Genomic DNA, 27,514 nt, shown 5'->3' on the forward strand with positions numbered 1-27,514 from the left:
TAGACTTTGAAACAGATTTACTTTTATTGATTAAAAACATATTTGGGAGATTCACAAAAATAGCTATATAGAAATAGAAGTGAATTCCATTAAAACGATAAAAATATCTTTCCTTTAAGTTATGCATCCATCATTAACACAGCATGAGAAAATGTTAGCTTATGTGTTGGAGGCAGGGGGTTTGTGCATGGCTCTAAACCCTTATCCAGACAAGAGTTAGCATAAAGCGAACCACAAAGCAAAGAGTTTAGTGCATGGTGCTGCATGAAAGAACGTCATCTCACCTGAGGAGTCCAAAGCAGAGCCAAACATGGTTAAGACTCAGCCTAATGATACTGTAATTGGAGGTCTAGTGCTAGATTTCTAAGAAAGTTGAAAGTTGGAAACATGTATTTTATTTTTCCGACAACTGGATAGACAAAAACAAAAAAAAGAAGGTCCGTTCCATTGATTTTCAATAAAAAAAATATAAAAAAAAAATACTACAGTATGTGGAGTCTGAATGATTTCCAGTATCATGGGTCCATAGAAACCGTAGTATAAATAAAACAGACAAGAGAACTCCACAAGCACTCAGTCCATCACAACAGCACCATACACTAAAAGAAGCAGGTCACAGTTTCAAAAACAAACTCGAATCATCTCGAGCAAGTGCACTAGACCTTAAACTGCCTATATGAACTATTTTTTTTCATTTCTTATTGACTGAGGTTGACCGTACGTCTTTTTAGTGTCTGTTGTGCTTGATACAGAAATAAACCAGCCAGCTGGTTGGGGGGGGGGGGTGCACCATGTATAGATCTGAGGAAAATACCAAGACTAGAATTTTTAAGTACTCTTAACAGCAGTCAGACTGGACCAGCCACTGACTATGCTTGAAGTAACTTTAAAAGAAGGAGCTCTGCAGTTGTTTAACCTAATCTTCATCCTTCTAATCTGTAGCGTACAGTCAGTTACCACCTGCAATTATTTCCCTGTACTTTGAAGAGAATCCAAAAAAAGTTTACTCAAACCACACTTATTATAACACATTTTGCCCCTAATTGTCTCCCATATTTAGTTCTTTTTTTATTTCCTACCCCTTAGTTGGTACTGCCGCAATTACACAATGCTACCAGTGCTGAAAGGGTGACTAGCTTGTGCTTCCTCCAAATCTCATGAAGTCAACCACTGCATCTTGTCTAACTGAGCTAGCTGAGCTCAGCTAGAATGCTTGGAGGAAAACATCTGCTAACAGAAACCCAAGCTGGCTAAGATTGTGATAGGGGGGAGAGGGAGGGCCATTCTACCCACCCAGAGAGGGAGGTCACCTGTGCTCCCTGAGACCACCGGCCACAGATGGCTGAAGAATCACTTAATGACCGGGCCAGCGCTTTGAAGTCTAGGGGCAGATGCTTTGTGGCTTGTGGCTTTGTGGTCTATTATAAACATTTATAAACACAGATTTGAAGCCTTTTCTTTCTTTCTATCTTTTTTACTAAGAACAGGGAAAAAAATATTGTACATGGTAATTGACTATACACTACAGGTAGGACACATCAGGAAAGAGATTAGGAAAAATGCTGGGAGTGTTCCTATAGAAGATACTTTATAGCTTGTGATTTTTAACCAAGTTCAAATATTCCAAAAGTTCACTGCCTAAAAGTTATGGCCCATTATGTAAAGTGCAGTTTACACAGGGAGAAATATTAGTGTCACACAACAAGACCCTGCCAATCTGGGAGCTTTAAAGAATCACATAAAAAAAAAAAAAAATAAGGTTGATTAGCTATAGACTGTATGACAAGTCAAGTCATAACGACACACAGTGCTCCTCTGCATATGTAAATCTAAAACCCAAAGCAGAAAATGCATGGGCGCTGATCTGAGATCAGTTAGAACAATCTCCATTCTCATTTGAACGGTTGATTCTCGACAGCTGCTCATCCTCTCACAGTACTCAGGCCAGCTGGTACTCCAGGAATACTGCCTGAAATTCATTAAAACTTCATATACTACAATTTATATTAGCATGTAATTTAGTGTTGACCAGGCAGGCCTTGGCAAATACTGTAGGACAGGCTCATCAATTCTGTTCTGGATAGCCTGTGCCCAGCACAGTTTGTTGACTTTTCTGCTCAAAACACACCTGATTCAACTCATTTGTTCATTACAAAGTGTTTTGGTGGCTTTGAGGAAGAAAAATCGCCAAAATGGAAGTGATGACCCTTGGTGTTTGGGGTACTTGCTGAGTGGAGGGAATGCTACCCTATGGCAACATCAATGGGGTAAAAACACATTTCCAAAACACACTGTAAAACATGTATAACCATGGAAAAAAAACGTACTAAGAAACCCTACAGTCCGAAACATAAAGGCTTAAAATAGCATTATTTAGTGTGAAGAACCTTTCTTGGTGCTCTACAGAACCTTTCAATTGATCTCGGTTTAAACTACCCAACCGGCAGTGGCTCTCAATTGTGTCCTCAGGGCCTCCCAGATGGTCACTGGTAGGAGTTGAAAACGGTCTCGGGGACCTTCAGGACTGGTTTGAGAATCACTGCCTCAGGGTACCAAAAGTGGTTCTACCATGCTTTGATAACCTTTATATTTTTTCAGGAGTGCCCCACAAAATGTCACACCCTGCAAACACAAAGACTCCAGAAGAGACACACATATAAACACATAAACACAATGACGGTGCTATAGGTAGTGAACCTCATCAGTGGTAGTGGTCATGTGTTTAAAGCACTATTTGGTTGAAATATTACGCTGAGTGTTGATTTCACATTTCCCTAATTAAAACATCCTTTTGCGCATCAAGGTCAACTCAGTTTTGAGAGAGAAGGTGAAGACCTCAGCCAAGAAGGTGGTGTACGAACTAACGCAGTGGTTGGGTTTGTGTGGGCTCTGTAAAGCCTCGCACAGGCACATATTCTCCAAAGGTGTAAACAAACAGCACAAAATGGAGTGAAGCGTCCATTTCTTCCTTGTGTCGAGAAGCGGGACTCACAGACTTTGTGTTTCTAATGACTTTCAATCACCACAGGTTCATACACTCCAGCAGTGACCCTACAAAAACAAGGGACACATGCAGAGTGTGGTCAAATGAAGGCTGCCAAAACGTATGTGTGCCTAGTATATAATATAATTGTAGTAGAATTGGCTTACCGGTTCCCGAGCTGAATTCCACTTAATGCCGTAGTCCCATCTCTACTGACAAACAGTCTCAGGTTACTATCTAAAAGTGTGTGTGGGGGGGGATAAAACGTAAAAGTAATTCAGGGAGTGATCATCATAAAAATAGGAAAGACAGGGAAAGAGGAAAGAACCATTACAAGTAGCATCACTGTTCTTAAAAATCAAGCCAGGGTCATGTTCTAAAGCATACTACTGTTTTTCGTTTTTTTTTATTATTATTACCTTCATTGTTACTGTTGTCAGCAAAGTTCTGAGACTGAACTATCTTCTCCACAATATCATCAGCATCAATGCGTGTGTCGTTAACCCAGGTGGGGTGATTCTCCATAGAATCTTGCTTCCTCCTGGATGAGTCAGAAGAGAATAGGTCAATTTCACAGAAATCTACTATAGAGTAAATCTATAGTGAACAAAATACATTAAATCTAAAACACAGCCACAATGCCAGCCTTACCATCGTCACCTTCTTTATTTTAATCATTAATTTATATGACATATCTTTAAAAACCTAATCTATTCAGATGTTTGACTTACCTTATCTTATATCTTTAATGTTTAAAGAGGTCACCTAAAAGTACTTGCCAGGTGTTTTTTTAGACATATTGTTAAATAGTGTTGTTGTGAACCTACACTCGTCATTTCTGTAAGCCTACCTTTTTAATCACGTCCCTTAAACTAGGAAAAATGTTGACACTCAAAAAAGCAGTTTTACTGCTACTGTAGTCTGAAAGCATTGTGAAACAACAAGCATTGCTGAAAGGTTCCTGACCATCATGTGCGTCACGTCATGCAGAACCACTGTGTTGTATTTCACCGTTTGCTCTGACAACAAAACTATGTAGCCATATGTATATGTATTATATGTAGTAGTATGTAGTCTTTCCAGTTTTCTTTAACCCTGTCTGACCTATGGTCGTGGAGCAGGGTCACACATTTGAGGTGGCATCACTGTGGTGTTTCAGCGGAGAGCAGTGGAGTTTGTCTCCCTTTTTTTAGTGACAGGGGAAGATGTGTTACTAAATGTTTTTCCCAAAGGACTGCAAAATTCCAAAATGTCTAAATAGACGTCACATTCCACAGTCTTGGTATGGGATAATTTTGGCTTGAAGCAGAATAAGTGAGCAAAGCACATTAATGGGAACAAGCAGGTATGTTGACTTTGTTTAAAATGTTGTTTCATTTTATTCAGGTTTATTTAGGATATTTAAACACTTTTTATATTAAAATTTCAATGTCTGAACATTCTTGATTATGAAAAGTTCATTGTTCTTAAAAATGGTGTAATTGTATTGTTATGCTATTATATTATCATTATATCAGTGGCAAAAAAAATTTTTTTTAATTAAAATGACAATAACAATTTATCGCAATTATTTCTGTGACAATTTACTGTCCAAAAAAGCATCAGAGACTTTAAAAGACCATACGTAAAGTGCTGTGTCACTTTGTCCTGGATTTCATCATTTTTTACCCCCAATTTAATTCCACATGCTACCTGCATGTGCCGCAAGCTGGCTAAAAGGCTAAAATGGTGGTTGGTGTGGCGCAACAGATAACACCACTACCTGCCACTGGGTTACAACACCATATGGGAGACCAGGGTTCGATTCCCGGTCTGGGTGACTATGCTGCACTACACCAATAAGAGTCCTTGGGCAAGACTCCTAACACTACATTGGCCCTCCTCTGTAATACGAGTAACCTTGTAAGTCGCTCTGGATAAGAGCGTCAGCTAAATGCCATAAATGTAAATGTAAAGGAGCTCCATATTAAAATGATTTTTAGTCAAATCCATGGGTGACAAAAAGCCCATGTCCCACTAATAGAGTGCTGTGGTGAGAGAGAATACTAGATGGGGTGCAATACCTTAGGGGTCTGCTGGAGAGGAGCACAGGCCGCGGGGGGCGCTGTGGTCTCTCAGGGCGACTATCACTTTCTGAGGGGGCGTCTGCACTCACACTGCTGCCTGTGGAGGTGTTCCTTCGATGGGTCAGGTCTGAAAGGCTAGACGAGCAGGAATGTTCCGTGCTGTAGCCTGCAGACACAAACGTATACGTACATACTGAATTTATAGCAGTGGTGACAAACAACCTCTTGCGGAGTTTATTTCTAATCTAACACGCTGCTGGCTCGACACACCTAATTCAGCCACACAAGCTGGTCATTAGTTCAATGGGGAAGGAGTAGCAGGTTACAGTTAGAACTACAACACCGGTAAAAAGCACATTGTGTAACAGTAAACGGTAACTAAACAGATTGTTTAAAAAAATAGACTGCTGTGCAGTTCTGTTGATTTGCAGCTCTGTCACGGCTACTGAAGTGTCAGTGTGGCATGCTAAACAAACTTTCCCACAGTCACACACACAATGGCAGCACCTCAAAGAGAGCGAGACTCTAAAAGACAGACAAATAGAGGAAGCTAGACGAGTGCTTCCTGAAAATGTAACCAAGGAAACATGGTAAAGGCACATAAAGATTTCATTTTAGGACCCCCCCCCCACAACATAAAAAGATGGGAGATGCAAACAGACACCAGACAGTGGTGTTTGTGTTATGCCATGCCATGAGAAAACACACACAAACACGCACCCGACAGCTTGCTTTGTTGACTGGCATAGCTGGAGTTACGGGAATGGCCGGTGTGAAAGGTCTCGTCTGTGCTGGGCCGACTCTGATCACCCTCCTCTGGCAGACCTGGACAATGCAAACACAAACAGAGGGAAAATTATCAAAGCAAAGGGGATAGTACAGGAAATTTCTAAAACTGATATTTAGGTTCGAATAAACAGAACTACAAAACGACTGACCAATTAACTCCACGTCACATAATTATAAGAGAACCAGGAGTCTTTGAAACAGTGATGGTCTGCTTTTCCAAAAGAGTCTGTTAGTGCATGGACAGCTGGTTTTGTTTCTCCAAATGACGTCAGAATATTAAAAGTATAATAGAAATGTCCCAATCCAATTCAGTGGATCAACACTGGTGCAAATCCAGACATATTTTAATCCCTATCCAGTTCTGAGTCTTTGATTTATCCATGGCATTCAGAGTGGCCTCGCTTGTCCTCACAGCACCATTAATCACCATCTTTGCATCTTTGCCCAGCCGGCAGCACTAAGGAGTGTTTTCAGAAGGTGATTAAAAGAGTTTAGATTAGCACCGAAGAGTGCATTCAGAACCAAGTAGAGGCTAAAGCTAATGCTAATACACACAAGCTACAGAAACCCAAATCATAGCAGATTCACTTCACTATAAACCAGTTACTGTACCAGTACAGAAAACAACAGATATCAGTTAACACACAGGAAGTGATCTGAATGCAGTGATTTTAAAGGATCTGGGGGCTGATTGGTCAGGGAGGTGAGTCAGACTGCATTATAAGATATTAAACACTATAAAACAGTCATTTAAATGGAAAAAAGTCTCTAATAAACTACATTCATCAGTGCATAATGTCTCATTATAGAAATTCGTACTAAAATAAAGAGATTTAACAGCAGTTTTCATTTTCACTCATCTTATCTAAACGGTGCGACTGTATTATTAATACAAACGCAAAGATCGGATGGATATCGGCCGATACCCAGCATTAAGAGACTTGGATCGGATGGCGGGAACAAGATAACGTAATCCCTAATAAGAACCGCACTAGACATACCTGAACTGAGGATGGAAGGTCTGGGTTTTGTAAGACGAGACGCAGAGCCCGTAGCTGTGCCCTCTCCTTTACGGTCCAGGTGCAGAGAGGGCTCTCGACCCGGCACTGAGATAGACTTGGCAGTACTAGGAGGACTGAAGGCAGGAAGGGGGGGGGACTTTTAATTAGTGTGGGAAGGGAATCAGATACAACTCAATCGGGGCAACCAGACGTTTAAATCAATATACTAAAGAAAAGGAAAAGAAAATGAAAATTGAAAATAATCACTGAAACACACCAACAATGAAAACAAACACATAAAAACCAAACATAAAACTGTGTCTCCCAGTGTTTTCTAGGTTCCCTTCTGCACCACACCACTTTCTCACAATACTGTACATCTGAGCAGTTCTTTTTAACTGAAAGGCTCTGAACACATGGTGCATTTGAACTATTCACCACATGAGGGCACCAAACCCTTAACATACTGCTGTAGGATGAGAATAATGCACTCACGTTTTAAAACATGGGTCTGCAGATAGAAGGGTCATCTCAATGGTCACCTTAAAAAATACAAAAATAAAAAAAAGGAACAGTTGGAATAATGTAAAAACAACCCAATTTGAGGACGTATTAAATCCCTTGATTCTGATCTATTATCTAGATTATCTCATTGAACTGTTACTCAATTTCAGAATTATACCACCCAAAAAAAAAATCCTCCAACCTTTAAAATGGAGTTGTCCTGTCGGGTGTTCTTGGTGTTGTAGCCTTCGAGTAGAGAGCAGCGTACAGTGGAGCCTGAGCCAGCAAACTCCGCCATGTTCAAATCAGCAAAGCCCAGCTGAGAGGAGCACACAGTCAGAATTTAGTGCAACCTCAGCCTTATTCCACTATATAAGACTTATTATTGTACAGTGACTACAGTGCAAACTCACTGACTAGCGGTTAATGCTGAGATTCCTTTCAAACCCAGCATTTTTAGACCACACCCCAAAAACACACAGAATATCGCTGCTGTCCAATAAAAAACATGTATCTCCGTTTTTGTCAGTTTTTAGTTTCCTCCATGGTTTGAACCCTGTAGCTGCCCTGTGCCCTCTGTTAATAATTCTGGGTGAACAGACCAACAGAAATGCTCCAAATTTCTTGGTATGAACTCTTATTTTACATTGACTTCCATTCAGTGTTAAGAACAATTTTGGAGACGCATGTTTTCCATTGGACAGCGACGATATATACTCTCCATAAAAATAAAGGTATGTGCAATTCGACTGCCACATTGCCCTTTAGAAGAATAACAGACATGCTCATTTTCTCTTTATTTATTATTTTGAGCTTTTCTCAATCCTCCAGCTTTATTTCCCTCTCCCCTTCACGTCCTCACCCGGTCCGACCACCTTTCTATCTCTGTGCCTAAACAGGCGGGTCAGCAGCAGACACACCATATTGACTTAGAGGAGATTTAGGGTGCACAGCTCTCAGTCTGCAGAGCACTCTGCTGACTAAACGGAACCCATTCTTCTTCCCGGATACTATGACTGATTACTGGGTCTCCAAAAACTACATCCGTTCATTTCCACCGCCAGGATGTTCATGGTGTCAGCTTCCTGTTTTACTGCACATTATGAACTCAGCTATGATGTGAAGAGCTAGGAGAGTTGGGAAATTGTCTCCAAAACATTAGATTGGATCACTAAAACCAAGTCAGGCAAAAGAATCGTATTGTGTCTCTGTAGAAATGTGTCCATACAGTACAGCTGCTCAACCTTCTGCCTATTCATTTTTCGATCAAACTCATATCTAAGGTACCAGACACTCCAAATGGGTCTGTGAGCGATGCCATAGAAGAACCTCTTTTGGTTCCATAAAGAACCATGTTAGTAATGGTGTGTAGTAGTGTCAGTGTGAGGAACATTTAAAACACTCTCACACATTTCTATCACAGACATGGTTGTTGATGGAACCAAAAGTGGTTCTAATTTGGAGTCGCCTTAAATAATCATTTGATGCACCTTTATTTGTAATAGTGTATTACAAAATGCTTATAAAGGGTTATAAAGGCTTATTAAGGGTTATAAATGGTAAAGCAGTTATATCTCAATAACACAACATATCAGTCCTAAGGTCTGTACACATCTAATGCAATTTTTTTTCGCATGTCAGAAGCATCACGCCCCCCCCCTGCCACCTTACCTTTTTTGTACGTACCTATAATCTGTTACCCAAACCTGTGTATTTGTTTTGGATCTGTTTTTAAAAAGCATTTTGAATTTAATATGAAACAACTACATCAATCTGTAACTAAAGGTTAAAGAGCAACGTTTCTGCTATAATTCTAAAAGTGTAGAAAATACAAATCACAACTACTTCTTTTTTTTTTTGGCAGCGCTTCCCTCCATTTCCCAGCACTGACACTTCTTTGGTCCAGAATCTGCAAGACAACAGACTCCAGACGCAAATACCACATCTAGCAGCTCTCTCTGCATAGAACTAATGATGCGATGACACACAGCTGTCAAGAAACAACTCCGCAGCCAAAGTATTACATAAAAGCCTTAAAAAGGGCCGTGATCCTGTGTTTTTCCAGTAAACACTATATGTCCAAATGTTTGTGGACACCCCTTCTAATCAATGTATTCAGCTACCCATTTGCCGTGCAAACTCATACACACCCCTTGTCCACCCTCTGTAAAGATGTATTTCAGAAGAAAATGAATGAGTGTCCCAATACACGTATGGCTGCAGGTGTTGACATATTAAAGAAAAACATTTTTTTAAACATTTATACTACAAATATTTTTAATTTGTTTTCTAATATATTTGCAGCTTACTTCTGTGTCAAGAATACATAGAAAATATATATATATATATATCAATCATTAGGAGTACTAAAGGGTTCGCTTGGCCCCACAGTGTTTATTGTGCAAATACAAAATGTGTAAGGTTGTAAGATTAATAAGCAGCTTATTTATAAAAAATACATATTTACCAACTGAATCACATATCAGATTGTTTAGTCTTTAAACCATATCATTCGAAGGTTTATGAACACTGAACTGAACTATACACATATACACACACACACACACACACACATGCCTGGAATTAGCTGTACGTGTACTGTCGTGTACTGTCCAGTTACTTGTGGACTGCAGTGTCCACTCCAGTTACCTATACACCTGTTTGGCATTTCGTTGCGCTGTTCCATTAGAGTGTGCATTACAGAAATTATGAAATCAATGTATAAACAAGAAAGGGAGTGTCAAAACATGTTACTAGGTGAAGACAGTGTTGAGAAAGTTAATGCTTTCCAGACCTTCGTCCACTGCCAAAGCTCTTTGGCGGCTCTCCTATGGCGGGAGGCCTTTCTTCAGTAAGCCTCCAGCTCCTCTCATTTCCCTTTCCTCTAAACAGGCTCCATCACAGAGCTGCTTTAAGTCAGTTTTAAATCAAAGCTAAATAAAAAAAACTGGCTTCTATTGAGAACAGGACAAATATGCTTTGTTGGCCAGACCTTTTTTGGTCTTTTTCACCCTACGTTCGAATGCTCAGGTCATTGCAGACTAATGGGGGTGTTTTCTGGTATAACGATCGGTCATATATCCTGTTGACTTACTTTAAGTTCTTAAAAACTTACCACCCCCCCCAATCCCCCGGCACTTTCTACCCGCAGACGCATTTATTTAAAGAGTCCATCTCCCGAGAAGCTGAGGTATATTTAGCTCAGGGAAACCCAAACTTAGCCGGAGAGCGGAGAAACAAAAGGAAGGCTCCATTCACTGTTTATAAATGCAACTTTCCCCACCTTTGTGTGGTTCCGTTCCCCACATCTGTGACTAACATTAGGTCGAGAACACATCGGAATTCTACTTGTTCCTGAAAGGCAGTAACGGACACTTATATAAAGAAACAGTCACATGTCCCAGGACCGCAGCTTCCCTGGAGTCTTGTGACAGACACAGACACACACACACACACACACACAAACACTCATTACCTTGTTTACAAGCAAGTTGGCATACACCTATTTTTACACCTACAACCATCAGCCTCAAGTTTACTTTGACATTTGACACTTAAGTGTCAATTAGGCACTATTCACTTTCACCACACAACTGTGGAACACCAACACTACACACATGTATAAGGAGAACTCCACCGATTTGTCGAAATTCATGAAGAAATGCAGACGCTGAGACATAAAAAGTCAATCCGAGTGTTCTGAAGTGATAATAATCAGGGCTTGCGATATCTAGAACATTCACCTATATGTTATTTACTATCCAAAACCACTAGTGCACCTACACTTGTCTTTTACGGATATATTTGTTAATAAATATGAAAATCTGATCAAATTTTCAAATTTTTTCCAATTTTCCAAATTTTCATTATGTACCTCTATACCATGAATGGTGTTAAACATTCGGGGTCAAAACCCTCTTTCAGAACAATGGTCGAACAAAGCTCCAGACATCAGGTAATATGTTCAGAACCGTTTCATCTTATAGCATCCTGTAAGTTAGTGTTCAGAGTTATGCGCTGTCATTGTGTATTTGCAACAGGGTGTGGAGGATTTCTCTTACCTTCGAATATGCTTTTCCTCCTTTGAGTTCCTGTAAGGAAAACAGGATAAGTCTTGAACTCAGTGACTGGAAGGTACATGCAGAATAGCATCAATGTTTACTTCAGGTCATTTCCACTCACAAACACACACAACACACACACACACACCTCACAATTCCATACAAATTTAGATTACCTAGGTTTATCTTACCTAAATTGACCCTTCATCAAACCACAATTTAGACTTAAATTTAGACAGAGGACTAAAGTGTTTAAACTGGATACACCCTTGAAGACTGATACACTCTTGTATTGTCCAAACCTAAACAAATCTGTTTTATATATTAATATATATTTTTTTAAGTTCTTTAAAACAATTAAATAAATAAAATAAAAATCAGAATAAAAGTTTTTGCTACTTGTTGCAAGAAAATAAGTCAAAATGATTTTATGTGGGAATCAACCTACAAAAGAAGCAGATTAGTAGGGTTGTAACAATACTTTGCATTGTATTGTATTGAATGTCATATCATATTGTCTTGAACTGTATCATTGTATAAAGACTTTCACATAAGCTCTGGGCTAGTGTGATAGCTTGGGACTATATATTTATTATAAGCTCAACATCCAGACTGTTAGATATGGGCACTTTTAAGCAGTGCTTTACTCACAAATATTGTACTTTTTTATTAACGTTGAATTTTCTACCTACCGAAAATTGGAAATTTATATTAATTTCAATTTTTTAATGAACTAAGGCACATCATTAGCACTTTTGCTACAAAAGACTGAATTGCATTAGCAATTAAACATATCAAATTATTATTTTTAATCGCAAGAGTTTCTGCATAATACAATAGTCATTGAGAAACTTACTGACTCAAATTGTCTTTCCAGGGGTGGTGATAAGAGTCAGGGATTGTGATGTCTATTGTGCAAACAAAGCCATTCTAATTACTCTTCAAACCCACCAGTAAACCTGCACGTATGCGCTATTTTTTTTTATAAATAGGTTAAAATATAAAAATAAATAAGTCAAAGGCCAAAACCTTCCCAAAACTTTCATACTGGGCGTTAGCCAACCTATTGGTAAGCATTCTATGCAACAACTTTCTGTAGTGTAACTTTTAAAAGGCATTTAACTCCTTAGATGGTCGGTAGCATTTCATGTCGACCCTAGCTGTGGTCATCCTTACCTTTCTCACAGAGACTCTGCAGATGCAGGGGTCCAGAACACCGGTGTTTGGGTTGGCACTCATCTTGCACACAAAGGAGAACCTCTTCTTCCAGCGGACAGAGTTCTCCCGAACCTCCTCTCTATAAACAAAAAAAAAAAAAGAATGAAGGGATGGGTCGTTTAGAAGGCTTGTGTGTTGCTTTTGGCTATTAAACATGTTCATTTCTAATGCATCAAGCTGTGCTGCTATTATGCCATTTATTATGACTAGCATTCTTTTTTTTTTATAAATTCTGCTTAAGGTTAGAAATTCAAAGAAAGGAGGGGTCTTTGGTCAAGCAGTTCCTGAAACTTTTAGTAACCTTTTCAGTGCGGAGCATTCTGCTCAGCACATAACGTTGTGCAACACTGCACATGATGCACATTCGTCAACTGTTCATTGGTACAGACCCACCCCCCACTCATCCCAGACTGCTGAAGAAGCCAAACAAAGGGGCAACACCTGCCAAAAGGCCACAGTGGATTTCTTTTTTTTTCTTTTTTAATGGGACATACTATCATCTCTTTCCATCAAGACATATACATATTCACTACAGAAATGCTCACAGACAGATTAACACATCCACACACACACACACAGACTTGGCCACCACAAAAAGAAAAAAAAAAAAAAAAAAAAAAAAAAAAAAAAAAAAGAGAGAGAGAACTATGAGGGAACATTCAATACAGAAGCCAAACACTGAATATGCATGAGGCTCCGGCCATCTGCTATGCAAATAAACAGCTATTAATACTACAGAACAGACTGCTCCGCACAGCGCAGGACCGTTCTACCGGGACAAACCTACCGCACAGCCAAACTTCCAAGATCCAGAGCAAAACTGAAACGAAGTAACATAAAATCCTACCCTGCGTGGTTCCCACACTTCAGCTCGCAATAAACCGGCGTCTCACTGATTACAAGCAATAGGCCCATTGTTAAGACACAAGGAAGGTCACTGTGGATTTCATTCACTGTAAGCCATAGCAGGTTTGAGAAAACCACTCTAAGCCTTAGAAAACAGCTTGGCCAGGTGTTTGCTATAAAACCACATGATCTGAGCAGTACCTGGAGCTATATAAAATTAAAAAATGGCTTGGAGACATGAGCTTTGTCATCAGTGGGACAGAGTATGTATGGTCACAGCAGTGCGCTAGAAGCAGCCCTCTAGAGAGAACTTGAAGGGACGCATAATATAGGCTTAGTCTATAAAAGGGGTTATAATACTTTTAGTTGACTTCTTGCCAAAGAGGGCATCTGTTCCCAATTCCGCTCCACTTTTGGAGACACACTGAACACAGTGGCACAAGTCTACTATTCAGCTACAGACCCTTGAGGGCGAGTTAGAAGGGAACAGGCACTTCTGTGCTGAAACCTTGTATAGAGCAGAAAATGTCATATGGAGCAAAGCAAAGCGATGATCTAACTGAAACAGCACTGAATGCCCTGCAGTCAAAAAACTGCAGCCAAACACGATTTTAGAAGACTAGAAGACTAAAGATTTTAATTTTATACTCTAATAGTGCTTTCCTGATGGAAATAGTCAGTAGAGAACTATGCAACTCATGTTTGCCCATGGGTACCACTTGATTCGAAAGGTATCTAGCGGTAAACTGACTGTTAACACAGATCATACTCCAACAGGATGCAAGTTAGAGCGGTTGACTGCTGTCGCTCACAGGGTGGATGGAATTTTCTGTGCTTGGTTTCTGTTTATTACCCCGTCTTTTTCTCAAGTTTGGTTTTGCCATGCCATCAGGAGATCGCTTTGCTCTACCGAGAGCGAGGTTGTCAAAAAAAGTATCACACATTACCTGCGATATTTCCCAAAAGCAATCAAGCGGCTGACAATATCGTCCACAATATCAATCACAATAATTGATCCCATAATAATAATAATATGGGATATTGGGGCTGATATGGGATAATATCCTGATACGGGATATTTTTTTTGGATGGTTGACAATACCGTCCAAAATATCTCAGTTAGGCCCTAGTAGGGAACATGCATGTAAAAACAACAGCCACTAAATACTGCTTATCCAGTCAAGAATATTAACTGGAATTACAGTCTCTTCATTTGAACTTCCTGTGGGGTAATAAAGAGCGTTTGAGTAATCTGAGCATGATAGCGTACTTTTAGATGCTTCTCAAAAGTGAGGCGCTTCAATTAGAAACAGCTTAGAAGGTTTTAAAGGGGGGGGGGTTAAATTGGGGGGGGTATCCGTTTCAGTATCATTATCGGAAAAGAAAGGGAGGTTTGAGCCAGCTCCAGGACCTACATGCTCAGAATACCATACCATACATTTCTCTCTTCAGCTGAAGTGAGGCAGGTGTGAGCATTTCTTCCACAGAGCTCAGCGAATGCCTGGCACCACGCTCACAGCTCCTGTTATCAGAGCCAAGAAGGTCTAATCATTCAACTCCTTCAGTCCATCACCCCCCCCACCACCACCACTCCACACACACACACACATTCTTCACTCACATTCCAGGGGCCAAACTCGCTTTGTTGTATCGCCCTAGTAACTACAAACGCCCAGTGTCCACGGCAACTCTCCCGGCACTGACCAGGGAGAACGAGGGAGGGAGGGAAAGGACACAGAGCTAATCATTGTGCAGGACAACAATAACACCTTTAAAGTTTCACCAGCCTACACAGTACCACACTCTTTAAAAAAAAAAGGCTCCTCAATGGTTCCTCGGCTTGGACGTTTGGTTATTTTACCAAAAAGGCTGTTTTAAGGACCAGCCATTAAAAGCTTCTTAGTTGTTCTTGCATTGCGTCAAGTTCAGGATAAGGATTTCTGCAGTAGGTTCATTTCATTTAGATTCATGATGGGCTATTAGCATTCATCCTTCATCTTCTTGCATTCTGCATCAACTAAAATGATATCATGAGTGGAGGAATGGAATGATTTCAGAGTTGAGAACGACTAATTAGCAATAGTAGCCAGAAAATCTCTGTCTGTCTTAAGTTTCAACATACAGCTTTTTTCCTTTCATCCTTCAGCTCCTTGCTCTCCCACGGTGGCCAAAAGCAAGGCTAATCATGCACCCTTGAATGGGCCAATTGTCAGGAGTCTTGGGACAATTTAGTTGTGTACAAAAGATCCCTGGGCAAGCCTGATGCAGTCTAAATATGCGTTTAGAGGGCATGCGGCTTGATAATTAGAGTGCATCCAGCTCGGAGCTCATCTTGCAGTTTAGAGCAAAGAGCAGAGGAGAACGCAGTCCTTCGAGATGGTCTAGGTACAAACTAAGAGAGCATGATATGTGTGCGGGAGTATGACATGTTTACAATATCCCTGGCTTCAAGTATCGTATTAAGGACACAACAGTGCCACAGTGATCGGCCCAGAGTGGCGCAACTGTCTAAGTGTTGGCCGATCAGCGCAAGTTTAACAGCCATCTGTGGCCGGATGTCAGAGAGAGCATTAAAGGTCTTTCTCATTTTGAGAAACTCTAAGCTCTAGCCAGCTTGGGCTTGTGTTAGCTGAGGGCCACAGACTTAGCAGCTCTCCTCTGAGCAAGTTCAGATGTCCAATTACAAAATATTAGTGGCAGAGAAAAAAGATCCGTGGCCTGGCAAACAAGCCATCACCCTCCCAGTGCTACTGGCATCGTGTGATGGGGTCTGATGGAGTCTTAAGTAGTGGGTGGGAAATGGTTGATTGGAAAAATATTTTGCCAGATAAGTGTTTACTTTCTATAGTCACAACATTCTTCAATGGGCATCAATCTGGTTTGGTAGAATTTATTTTTCAAGTTGCAAGAATATGGAGTGCCTGAAAATGTGTGTAAAATATCTAATATGTCAGCCCTGAGGCTACACACAATCAACAATCTAACAAACTAGCCATGAGCCAACAGGCTAGCCATGATTACGATGAAGAAATGCAACCAAGTGCAATATATATCAAAAACATACAGTATACCCTTACATGTACTGCATAGATTGAGCGACTACAATCTGGCTAGGAGGGGACACCATCGTTTACGGAAGAGGTCACATGACTTAGAGTAATGTGACCCAGAACTTAAACTGGTGTCAAGAGCACTGTGACCACAAACTTCAGATAACACTAACAGAGAGAAGCTTTTTAATGCACCACAGTAAAGTCACCCTCTGTAAGCAATCAGACCTAATGCTTTGATTTGTGGTTTAAGTCTACGCCACAGACAAGGCCTTTTATTTTTAAGAGGTGGTTTCATGCACATAGCTATAACACACAGCGAAACACACACCTGTTGAACAAGAATGGCTCGTGAAATTCTGCTAGCAAGTGAAAATGGAACTTTGTGCATAGGCCCACAGCTCTGGGACCTCTCCCGTGTACCCCATTTTGCAGATGACTCAGTCTAACAGCAATGAACTAATCTGAAACTGGATGCTCCTGAGCTTGGCTTCTAGAACAGCGCTGTGTTAGAGGCACGCTCCCCAGCAGGCTCGTGTCACACCCTGACAGCGCGTAGATAAACATCCCCCAAGCGGTGGCCTCCAAACAGGCCACATGACGTCAGCCCAGACCTTCCTATTCCTACCTCCTCCTGGACCCAGGGGTGGCCAACTTTCCGCTTGTGTTGTACTATCTAGCTGGGAAGAGGGAATAAGGTATGGAAGACCCTGTTATTCTAATACTATATTTGTTTATATATATTCATGTAGTGATTGTTACAATTACTTTAATAATATGCCAAGTATTTTAGTGTATGTATAGATACCATGAAAATGACCAGTATCCAGAGATGACTTTTTGAAGTTTTGCGCTGGAATTACAAGGCTAACATGGCTTACAAGTAATAAAAGCGTATAGGCAGCATTGTGCAAACTGCATAATCATCACATACTTAAACCATGTTGCTTTATTAAGTAGTCTCACATAGACTAACATATGTAGAAATAGTAGTAGCACCCCATCAAATAGGAGACAATGTAAAAAAAAACACATAAGCAAGTCATAATAGTAGTCATAGTCATAATGCAGGTACTTTGGTTAGACATCAGAAAGCGATGCATTCCCTTGTAAGGCCTTGACTAAAGGTAATCAGTGAAAGCTGTTAAAGGCAACCTTCAACACCTAACGCTGTGCTAAACTCTCACTCCTCTGCTCCTCTTCCCGCCAGCCCGAACCCATTTGCCTCTGAGGAGCACGGAGAAAGCCAGCTGTGTGCAGGCGTCCGGGCAAAACACCGGAACATTCGGCACAGCGCCTGAGTCATAGGGCCCGCAACCCACAGCCAAGCCGGGGCCAAATCTGATCCTGGACAGGAAGTAGGCCTAATCAGACCCCATGGTCTACATCAAACAGAAAGTGTGCCAAATCATTACAGCTTTTTACTCCAGCAGCTAAGTAAACACATAAGAATGCCTGAACACTGAAGCGTGCTGGGAGCTTACTTGCATGCTTATAACAGACAACTGTATTTTAATGCAGTGCAATTTGCCATCTTAGAGGTCAGGTAAAAGATCTATGCACCGAATTAGACATTTTAGCACCATGGACTGAGAGTTTGCAAAGTTTGCAGCAGACCACATGAACAAAGAAAAAGCCATTTTGGGGAAAGTTTAATGTTAGATGAGACAAGGGTTTTCAGAGGAGTAAAGGTGAGGCATTTTACGCCAAGAACAGAGTACCAACTGTTAAGCATGGTGGTGGTGGTGATGGTGGCAACCAGTGGTGTAACAGATTACTTTTTCTTCTTCAGTGATCTGAAAAACGGTCCAAAAGCCAGGATCGGAACCGAACCATGACTTGAACTGAAACATGATGTGGGGTTGTTTTGAAACTGGTACATTGCACTAATTAAGACTACCTCAATCAGACAGACCATTAAAACAGACACAACTGGGTTTTCCAGCAGCACAAATGGCCCCAAACACACATCAAAGCAGGCTAACACTGAGCTTTTGCAATGGCTTTTCAAAAGTCTTGACCTCAACCCTATCGAAAAATGTGGACTGTGTGGGCGGGGGGGATTATACCAATTCTGCCAAGAAGAGTCAGCTAATATACAACCAGAATTCTACCGGAAACTCGATGATGGCTACCAACCGGACATTTAACAAAATATTAGGTGTGCTGTATTTACATTGTTGACCCTGTATGTATAGTTTTGACCCTTAATTTAAGAAAACCCCTAACCCTTCTCTAACAAATATGTCTTATACTAAAAAATTGTATGTTGCCATGACATTCATGTCCATGACTTATGCAAACGTCCGACCACTACTATATATAGATTTGAGACGCTGAGCTCTTTAAATGCCCTAGTCTACAGCTACAGTAGTTATTTGCTATATGCGCACCATCCAATTATATTTCTATTTGGGACAACAAAGTACCCATCTTTTGCTAAGACAGACAAAACATTGGTTGAGTAACACTGCATGGAACCATCTGTAGAAGTACAGTTGAAGAACGAAGAGATTTTGTTGTAGAATAACGACGAAATGCCAAATACGCAACTTGACAATGAGTTTACCATTGTCAGTGTAGGGCTGGGTGATATGGTAAAATACTAAAACACGATTTTCATGATACACAATATTCATCACCATACATGTTATCACAGACTAAATACATCAGTAGCAACAGATTCTGAAAAACTACTATTCAGGTACTCTCCCTTACGGAGTAGAGTGGTTTTTATTTGTTTATTTTATTCCGCTGCACTTCATCTAATTAAACCAGTCTAATTACACTGTTTGTAATGTATGTAATGCAAACCTGCAGCTGATCAGTGTTTATTAAGCACCAATGATATCCCCAATATGCTTAAAAAAGCATATTGTGCATCACAATAACTAAATTTATCAGGATACGATACTGTCATATTGCCCAGCCCAATGTGAAAGATACGTGACGACACAAAAAGCAGCTCCAAATCAAGAATAGCATATTTAACCTATCATGCACAGCACAATCTTTTTATGAAACATGCAGTTGGCCAAGATCTGACAATATCTGCGGTATGCTCAGGAAAACATACGGTCATATAGACAAGGATTACAGCAGTCTCTTTTGTGCAGCTTTGTGCTTCACAAGATTGGGATTCCCACATTCCAGGACGACAACTGTAGAGTGCAAAGGTCCAAATCTGTGTCTGTCTTCAAATTTTCACCGACCAGCAAAATCACCAGACCTCAATTCCGATTCTCAGTTTGGAGCAGCAGGTGAAATGCAGAAATAGGCACATGCAAAACGACAAAAAAATGCGCCCAGTTGCAAAATCTGTGGCCATAGACCAATGGAGGTTTCAGTGGGACACTTCATGTTGCTACAGGATTGATCTCAACAATGTGAATTTCTGTGTATTGCACAGTGAAGAGGAGCGAGGTCAACGGCGCCTGGTCCTTATGGGATGGTGTTGTGCAACGTAGTGTCATCGAAGCTCTCCAAGAGTGCAATGCGGTATCAGGGCAGCCGGACTCGGGGAAAGGGCGATGGCTGACCCTTTGAACCAGGCATGCTATGTCCCCACAAGAGATGGGATCTCTCTGGCAAAACATGCGCCTTGAACATGTAGAGATAAGGCTATCGTGAGCTGTGGGTTTGCTTGGACATCGGTCTTTGAAAGGAGACCCAATACGTGCTGGACCACAGTGTGACCGTCAGATCACACAGCTGGGATGTTAAGCCAAGCCTGATTAAAGGGTTTGGCGTGTGGAAGGACCAAACCCTCTTACATTGATTTTGAACTGCTGTTTGATCTTACTGGTAAACAGAGCAAGTAATCAGATGTGAGTGCCACTCTTAAGAGGGAATGAGCCGGTCATGAGAATGCTAACTGCAGTACAGTAAACCGAGCCAAAAAAAAAGGAGAAGAATGTTCCCACGGGTTGAGTTTCCATAAGATCCGTGTACAAAACCCCAAACATGGAAAACTAAGCATGTGTTACATGTAGATTTACATTGAATACATTTAGCAGACGCTCTGATCACGATTTACTCAGAAAATACCCTTAGCTAGTTAGTATAGATTAGGATCCAGAAGATACCTCTAAGCTTAAATACTACTAAACACAGAAGTCAGTATGGAGACCTCAACACTCTGCACTACACTTCGCCCAAGTACTCTTCAGGGTCTTCAGTCGGTGTTTAAAGACTGAAGTGACTGAGTGAGCGACTCTGATGTTCGGACACCCAGGGGAAGTTGCTTGTCTTACGTGGATCTTAAGGGATGGCGGGTCAAGCCAAGCCATACTTAAAGCTCAAAGGATTCTTAGATTACTTATTACATCCGTGCTGTACAGCGAAACAGCATACACAACACAGATTCTTGGTTTTGTGGAGCAGAGAAATATGCAGACACACACCACCATGAGAACATTAGCTTGACCCTTTATTTATATGGGATGTGCCATTTGCAAGGCAGGACACACAGCGCGTAGGGAGAAAAACTGTAAGCCAAATATGATATGGTCAAAAAAATTACCCACTCCAGATTCCAATGCCTGGTCTGCATTGTCATTTCTTTCCCTCCCCCAAATGCAATTTATGTCCATGATAATAAAAGATCTAAACTGTTTACATGATCATGCTGTACATATAAAAACCCTGCATTATTTCAGTGAGCCCTACTGTAATCAAGATCAGCAAAGGTAGTAGGCTGTAGTTTGCAGGAAGAAATACCATTTCTCCAAATGCTATGCAGGCAACGATCAAAGTCCTTTAAATTCTTTCATCTTCCAGACATGCTCTAATCAAAAGCACATTGAGTTCTGGGCATGAAAACATAAGCCTCACATGCCAGCTCTGTAAGGCAGTTACAGATTAAACAGCACTATTTCTGACCTGACCCCAAGGGCCTAAAAAAAAAAAAAAAACAACGCGTACCAGAACATAGTAGTTAGAAAACTACAGGTTACAAATGATAAACTGAACATGTGGCCAAGTCCGGTACTAGAGAAGCGTGCGCGTCTTTTATGGCTGGCTCTTAAATGTCTGTGTAGGCTTGGGTGTGGAACCCTTGCCATATAAAGAGTTCAGATTGGAGGTTATGTAAGTATTTACGATACTGAATTCAAATGTTCTTTCTCTTCTTGTATCTTGCATGTAGCTAAAATAGACAGCGGGACAAAGAACCTGATTCAGGCTTACATGGTAAGAATGCAAAACACCTTTTGTTCCATTTACAAAGCCAATAATTTTTTCATATGCACTTCCATATGCGTCTTCAGAGCATCTGCTTTCTAAAAATAGCAAGGCAAATTCTCAGCCTCTTTATGCACAGCCCTGACATGTGAAAGAATGATCAGAATTCTGAGTAAAATTCCTTAAAGAAAAGACTGGAATGCTGAAATGATAGAAAGCCTCTAGGATACTGCAAGTGGTGGGGATAAATTGTACAAACTGGGAGTCACATTCTTGCATAACGTGATTTTACATATTATATATATATATATATATATATATATATATATATATATATATATATATATATATATATATATATATATATAGTTATAGTTATACACGTATATATATAGTTAAACACGTATGCCTTTTTTAGCAACGTTACCAACAATAAATACTTAAAGTACAGCCTCTACGCCCACACCCTCCTACCACACACGAGGGAATGTGGGGTTAGCTTGTTTGCACTGCTGCAGAGGCTTCCATTTTCAATTCTGCATACCAAAACCAGCAAGCTCTGAGTTGCGACAGGGTAGTGCATTCTGATGGGTAATTTGCTGATTAAAATAAACACAAACATCACTATCCTTGATGACATTTTTACTGCATGCAGTTGCAGATATACTGTGTGTTCTGCAAAGTTTTGTTTTCCAGCTAAATCCTAGTTAGTACTAGTAACGTCCCGTATTAGTACTACTGAATAACGCAGCAAAAAAAGAGCGTTTCAGAGCAAGGCATTTTCACAAGACCCCTAAAGTTGCCTCCTACCACACTCTGTCCAAAAACAGAGAACTGTGCTTGAATGTTAGTCAAATGGCCCCTTTACATTTACATTTACGGCATTTAGCAGACGCTCTTATCCAGAGCGACTTACAAAGTGCTTTGCTATTTACCCAAGAAAAGCCTTAGCTTGTTAGAATAGACTAATAATTCAAAAGATACCTCTAAGCTTAGACATTGCTAAACACAAGACAATAAGGCGACCATAGAACTATTCTTCCAAGTACTCTCTGAAGAGGTGGGTCTTCAGTTTGCGTTTGAAGACAGCGAGCGACTCGGCCGTTCGGACACCCAGGGGCAGCTCGTTCCACCCCTTTCTGTTAAAGTAGGTGGTCCTTGCTGGTCTTTGCAATAGCAAATTTCAGTGCCATCTTATCACCATCCAGGAACCAATAAGCATTTTAATCACTGGCGATCCACTGCCTAAATTAAACTCCTTATGCATGTTACTCTTGATTAGTCTGCAGTCCGATGTGCTCAGTCGATAGAGAATATCCATCCACATAACAACTACCGGCCTTCTGCCCTCTCAGCATTCGAAAAATGTTAGGGGAGGGGGGGGGGGGGGGGGGTCGATAACAAGTGTGCGGCGGCAGGCGTAGTGTGAAGCGTGCGGGGTAGACAGGGTCCAGTCGGAGAGTTTTCTTTGTCGGCCAACACTAGAAAATAATCTTCACCATTTCATCATCAGTTGAGGGGGAATTTCAGAGGGAGTAGAACTGAATTTTAAGATTTCACATTGGAGTAAAACTCAAAATTAATATAATGGCCCTTTTGGCCAACATCCAATAGTTACCTATTCTTATTAGTTTGTGCTGTTGGTTTTCACCAATTATTGTTATTTACAGGCTCTTTGTATGATACATGCAGTTTAGAGATCTAGAAGTATTGAAAATATCTATAATACACTGAGAAAGGATCCGGTCACCCACCTCTTAAGATTTCCACAGACTCTCTAGCCAAAAATCTTTTCTGTAATATAGAAATGGTATGACCGGCAGAGAAGAACTTAAGGACCCTATCTCCAACCTCATGATCGAACGATGACGCCTTTCTCTTCTCACCCGCTGCAGTGGTGTTAAGCAAGACACCTTGTTTGATTTCTCCTGTTCTCTGACTACTCAGCATCACACTTCATACCATTCCCTGCTCTTTCATCTCCCTTATTGAAGCTCAAGCATTACCCTGTGTTTCACCCAACAGCAGAAGACACTATTCGAATATGAGGCTGCTTATTAAAGACAGACTTTTTTTCTTTTCATGAAACCAATGTTTGATCACCAAGGTCACCAAGGCTTGTTTAAACATGGATTTGATACTAAAGAGCCATTCAAATGGACAGTTACAATTTGTTATTAAAAGGGTACTCAAACGTGGTTAATGTTAAATAACACGATTTTAAAGTCATCTTCAACCTTACCCTAACCTTAACCTCAATGTAATCTGAACACTAAGGAGAATCAATTGAATTGCACCCAACAGTTACTTAGCAAAAGAGGCGGGCAATATGACAATATCAATTTATTATATCCTGATAAACACCGTTTTCTTTGGGGGGGGGTTCTTTTTTAATGTGCAATTGTCTGGTTTAATTTGTCTGATTTAACTGGATGAAATGCAGCAGATTTTATATAAAAATCACTGTCCTAAATATGGGAGAGTGTATGGATGGTCATTTGAAAATGTCTGTTAAATATCACAATATAGTATTTTTACCAAATCGCCCAGCCCTACTTAGCAATATGAAAATCTCAAGATAATCTACACGGCACAGGAGCACCCAAATAAGCAAAAGCATTTCTGCAAGCTCTCTCCCCTCTCATTCACCTCTCTGTCAGCACAAACTCAAATGGACTCAAATACCTTTTTTCTGTACTGCATAAGGTGCGTATGTATGTATGTGTGTGCATTTGTGCGCCTGTGTGTGGGAAATGAGGAAAGGACAGGGAAGCATGTGGTGTGTGTGAACTGAATGAGAACGTTAAAGAGGAAGAAGGAAAATGAGACCTAAACAACTGGCTCTTTTACAATTCTCCAATCTCTCCATTTGCCAGAGCCAGTCCACATACTGACACTGTTCGCTCAGCTGGGTCACACAAGAGGTGGGGCTATAAGACGTGGCAATATTTATCATAGGGTACGGTCAACCTTCCTGGACTCGGAGAACACTTTTAAAGTATACTTTTATAACATTTTGTCCGTTCAAACTGGATCCCAAAACCTTAAAAAAGTAAATACCACGAAACGCATTGTGTATTGGGAGCTGCCTTCAAGTACTGTGCAGGCATGTTTTTGCTATATTGCCCACTCTAAGTCCCTAGCGAATGCCTCCTTTCCTCAGCTGTGGGTGAGCATCCACAGTAAAGGTCCTGTAGGTTCAGTGGGCTTGGCCCAGAGAGGTGATAGATAAGTAAAAGGCCAAAGCTGTGCAGAATCACTGATGATGTGGACGGTGTGCCCTTTTTCTTTCCTGTTATTCACAGTGCGCGTGTGTGTGCTGAGAGCTGGGAGCTGGGAAACGCGACAGAGACAGGACAATCTGTGAAAACAACTGCCTAGGTCAGAACCAGACGTATCCAGAGGGTTTACTGGTACGTGATCGCACTTTCAGCCTTTGATGAAATCTGGAGGGTGTCCAAGAGCTGGCATTTAAACTACAGTACATGCACAAGACTGGGCCCAGATAGAGGATATTCATCTTTAATCTGACTGATTTAATCTGAATATTCACTCCGGGTTCTGCCCTTCAGCAAACAAGCAGAGATAAACGCTGATTAATGCAACTGGCTTAGGGATCATAGGAGCCTGGCCACAATAACATCCATCTGAAGGTGGACTGTTTTGGTTTGAGACTTTAAAAAAAATTTTAAACCACCACTGAACTGCTAGTAGCCTAAGAAAGCAAAAATATAAGGCAATGTTAAATCACATTCTTTCTTAGCGAAAATCAGTTGTTGAAATGTGTGAAAAAAAGTCTATTAAAGTGGGTGGAAGTGAAATGGCTCACTGTAAACAAACTGTAACTATTTTACAGTGGTGCTGATAGGTGCTGGCACTGGTACTTCCAAGCATCCTTGAGTTTTTCTTAGCCTTGCACCGAGACCAGTACCGTATCGGTATCAGCGCAGATACTGGCACTTAACACAGTACAACAGTATCAGCATTAGAGAGCACCAATACCATGAAGCTTACTGACTCCCTCCTTTTTTTTTATAAAACCAAACATTTAAACAACCAGTAAAAGCCAGTAATAAAAAGTTATTCCCATTAAACTGACATTTAATGTTTAAATTTAATTTACATTTACAGCACTTTTTCTGTCTATGTGGTGTTTTTTTTTTTTTTGTTCTAAAACCAAAATTTGAGTTTTAGCAGCTAATTTAAAGTTTAGTATCTTTTTACATAGAGACGTTTACCTGAATGAGAAATTGCTGCATAAGCACTTTTTGTTTCTAAACTGGGCTTTTTTTCACTGCTCTGAAATGTAAGTTTTACACCAGTTAGAATCTATTTTATTACGCTTCTCTACTTGCACATCTTTCCGCATTGTGGCAATTTCTTTTTTCCACAGCTCTAAAACTTTTCAAATGTGCAGTTACTCAGTTCTTTCACGCTTATTGGATCTTATTTGGGACAAGATATAAAAAGGACAACCTATAAAAAGTGGAACACTCGAAATAACAGGAATTACAGTCATCTATCCAGTATTTAAGTCAGAGTTGGTATCGGTATCGGTGCTCGGTATCAGTAGATACTTGAAAATCTGGTATCGGTGCATCCCTACAAATAAGCAGGGGATTATTTCACCTTACTACACCTTACTACATTCAACATTTCAGACACCTGGTTCAGATCACCACCACTTTCAACAATTATATCCCAGTATACTGACATAAAATGGCATTGTTTACATCTTAAGGGCAGCGTTACAGAGATTTGGAGAATTAAGTGGACCTCCCTCTTTAAGCACACATGTACACAATTACTTAAAATACACATTATGCAACTCCTACAAACCCATAGCATTATTGTACTCTATACAAAACTATATAATAATAATAATGTAACTTTTTTTAAGATTTTCTCTACATGCAGATGAATTAATAATAAATATATAACAGCCAGAAAAAAGGTAAAAAATAAATAAATAAATAAATAAATTAATTAGTTAGTGTTAGTGACTGTTAGTGCTTAGTTTAGCTTACAATAAAATATATAAGGGTTTACCTAGAGGATGATGTGGCAAAGTCTCCCCCGTCCAGCAACCTGATCTTGCAGAAGAGCACTCCGTTCACGAAAGGCACAGCTGTCAGCTCCTCCAGAGTAAAGTGGGTCTGAAATTTAAATTTCTTTTTCTTGACTAAAAACGCCATCGACAGGTAGCTGGCACCAGCACTGTTCTCCTGAAGGCTGAAGACTGAAGTGTGTGCTTGTGAAAACGGGACCGTTAACGATACTGAACAGTTAGGGTGATCCCATTCTCCTCTCTGATCGAGAAACACGGGCTCGTTACCTGTGAGGGAGAGAGAGAGAGAGAGAGAGAGAGAGAGAGAGAGAGAGAGAGAGAGAGAGAGAGAGAGAGAGAGAGAGAGAGAGAGGGGCACAGAGTAAACACACACGCCGCTCTGATCTAGCCCAAAAACTTCAGTACGTGTCAAATTTGACTCCCTCCCTCACTCACTCCCTCACTCCCTCACACTGAAGGACACTCTTCTAACTCCCCTCTGTACTCACTCTCGGTCTGTCCGGCCGATCAGAGAAAAGGGACCGAAGCTGGGCAGATTTTCAACTGCTGCTTTCTCGTCGCCGGATCACACACACCAGTCTGTAGTTCAGCTCAGCGTACCGCACACAGCCCTCACTGCCCGACCGGATCAACACACTGTCCGTCCAGCGACCTCATTTCCAGCGTCTGAGGCGTGATATCGTAGCTGCAGAAATCACACCGATCTCACTGCCCAGCTTTAGAGTTCCCCTCTTCTGCTTCTGCTTC

At 40.7% G+C, this 27,514-nt stretch overlaps 1 protein-coding gene across 2 annotated transcripts; it reads right to left on the reverse strand.

Moving 5' to 3' along the window:
• eeig1a (estrogen-induced osteoclastogenesis regulator 1a) lies at positions 1-27,514 on the reverse strand. Of its 2 annotated transcripts, XM_072681992.1 has the most exons (12): positions 27,256-27,514; positions 26,749-27,034; positions 12,581-12,701; positions 11,405-11,434; positions 7,546-7,662; positions 7,335-7,381; positions 6,840-6,973; positions 5,770-5,874; positions 5,047-5,215; positions 3,403-3,524; positions 3,151-3,220; positions 1-3,051 (listed from the first exon to the last, which is right to left on the reverse strand). In XM_072681992.1, the coding sequence occupies exons 2-12, from the start codon at positions 26,892-26,894 to the stop codon at positions 3,006-3,008; spliced, it is 1,107 nt and encodes a 368-aa protein (XP_072538093.1). In that variant the 5' UTR covers positions 26,895-27,034; positions 27,256-27,514; the 3' UTR covers positions 1-3,005. The 2 variants fall into 2 exon arrangements, with proteins under 2 accessions (XP_072538093.1, XP_072538094.1); XM_072681993.1 differs by lacking the exons at positions 11,405-11,434; positions 12,581-12,701; positions 26,749-27,034; positions 27,256-27,514 and adding an exon at positions 9,189-11,391.

The sequence above is a fragment of the Salminus brasiliensis genome, chromosome 6 (assembly GCF_030463535.1).
Source record: "Salminus brasiliensis chromosome 6, fSalBra1.hap2, whole genome shotgun sequence".
NCBI lineage: Eukaryota > Metazoa > Chordata > Actinopteri > Characiformes > Bryconidae > Salminus > Salminus brasiliensis.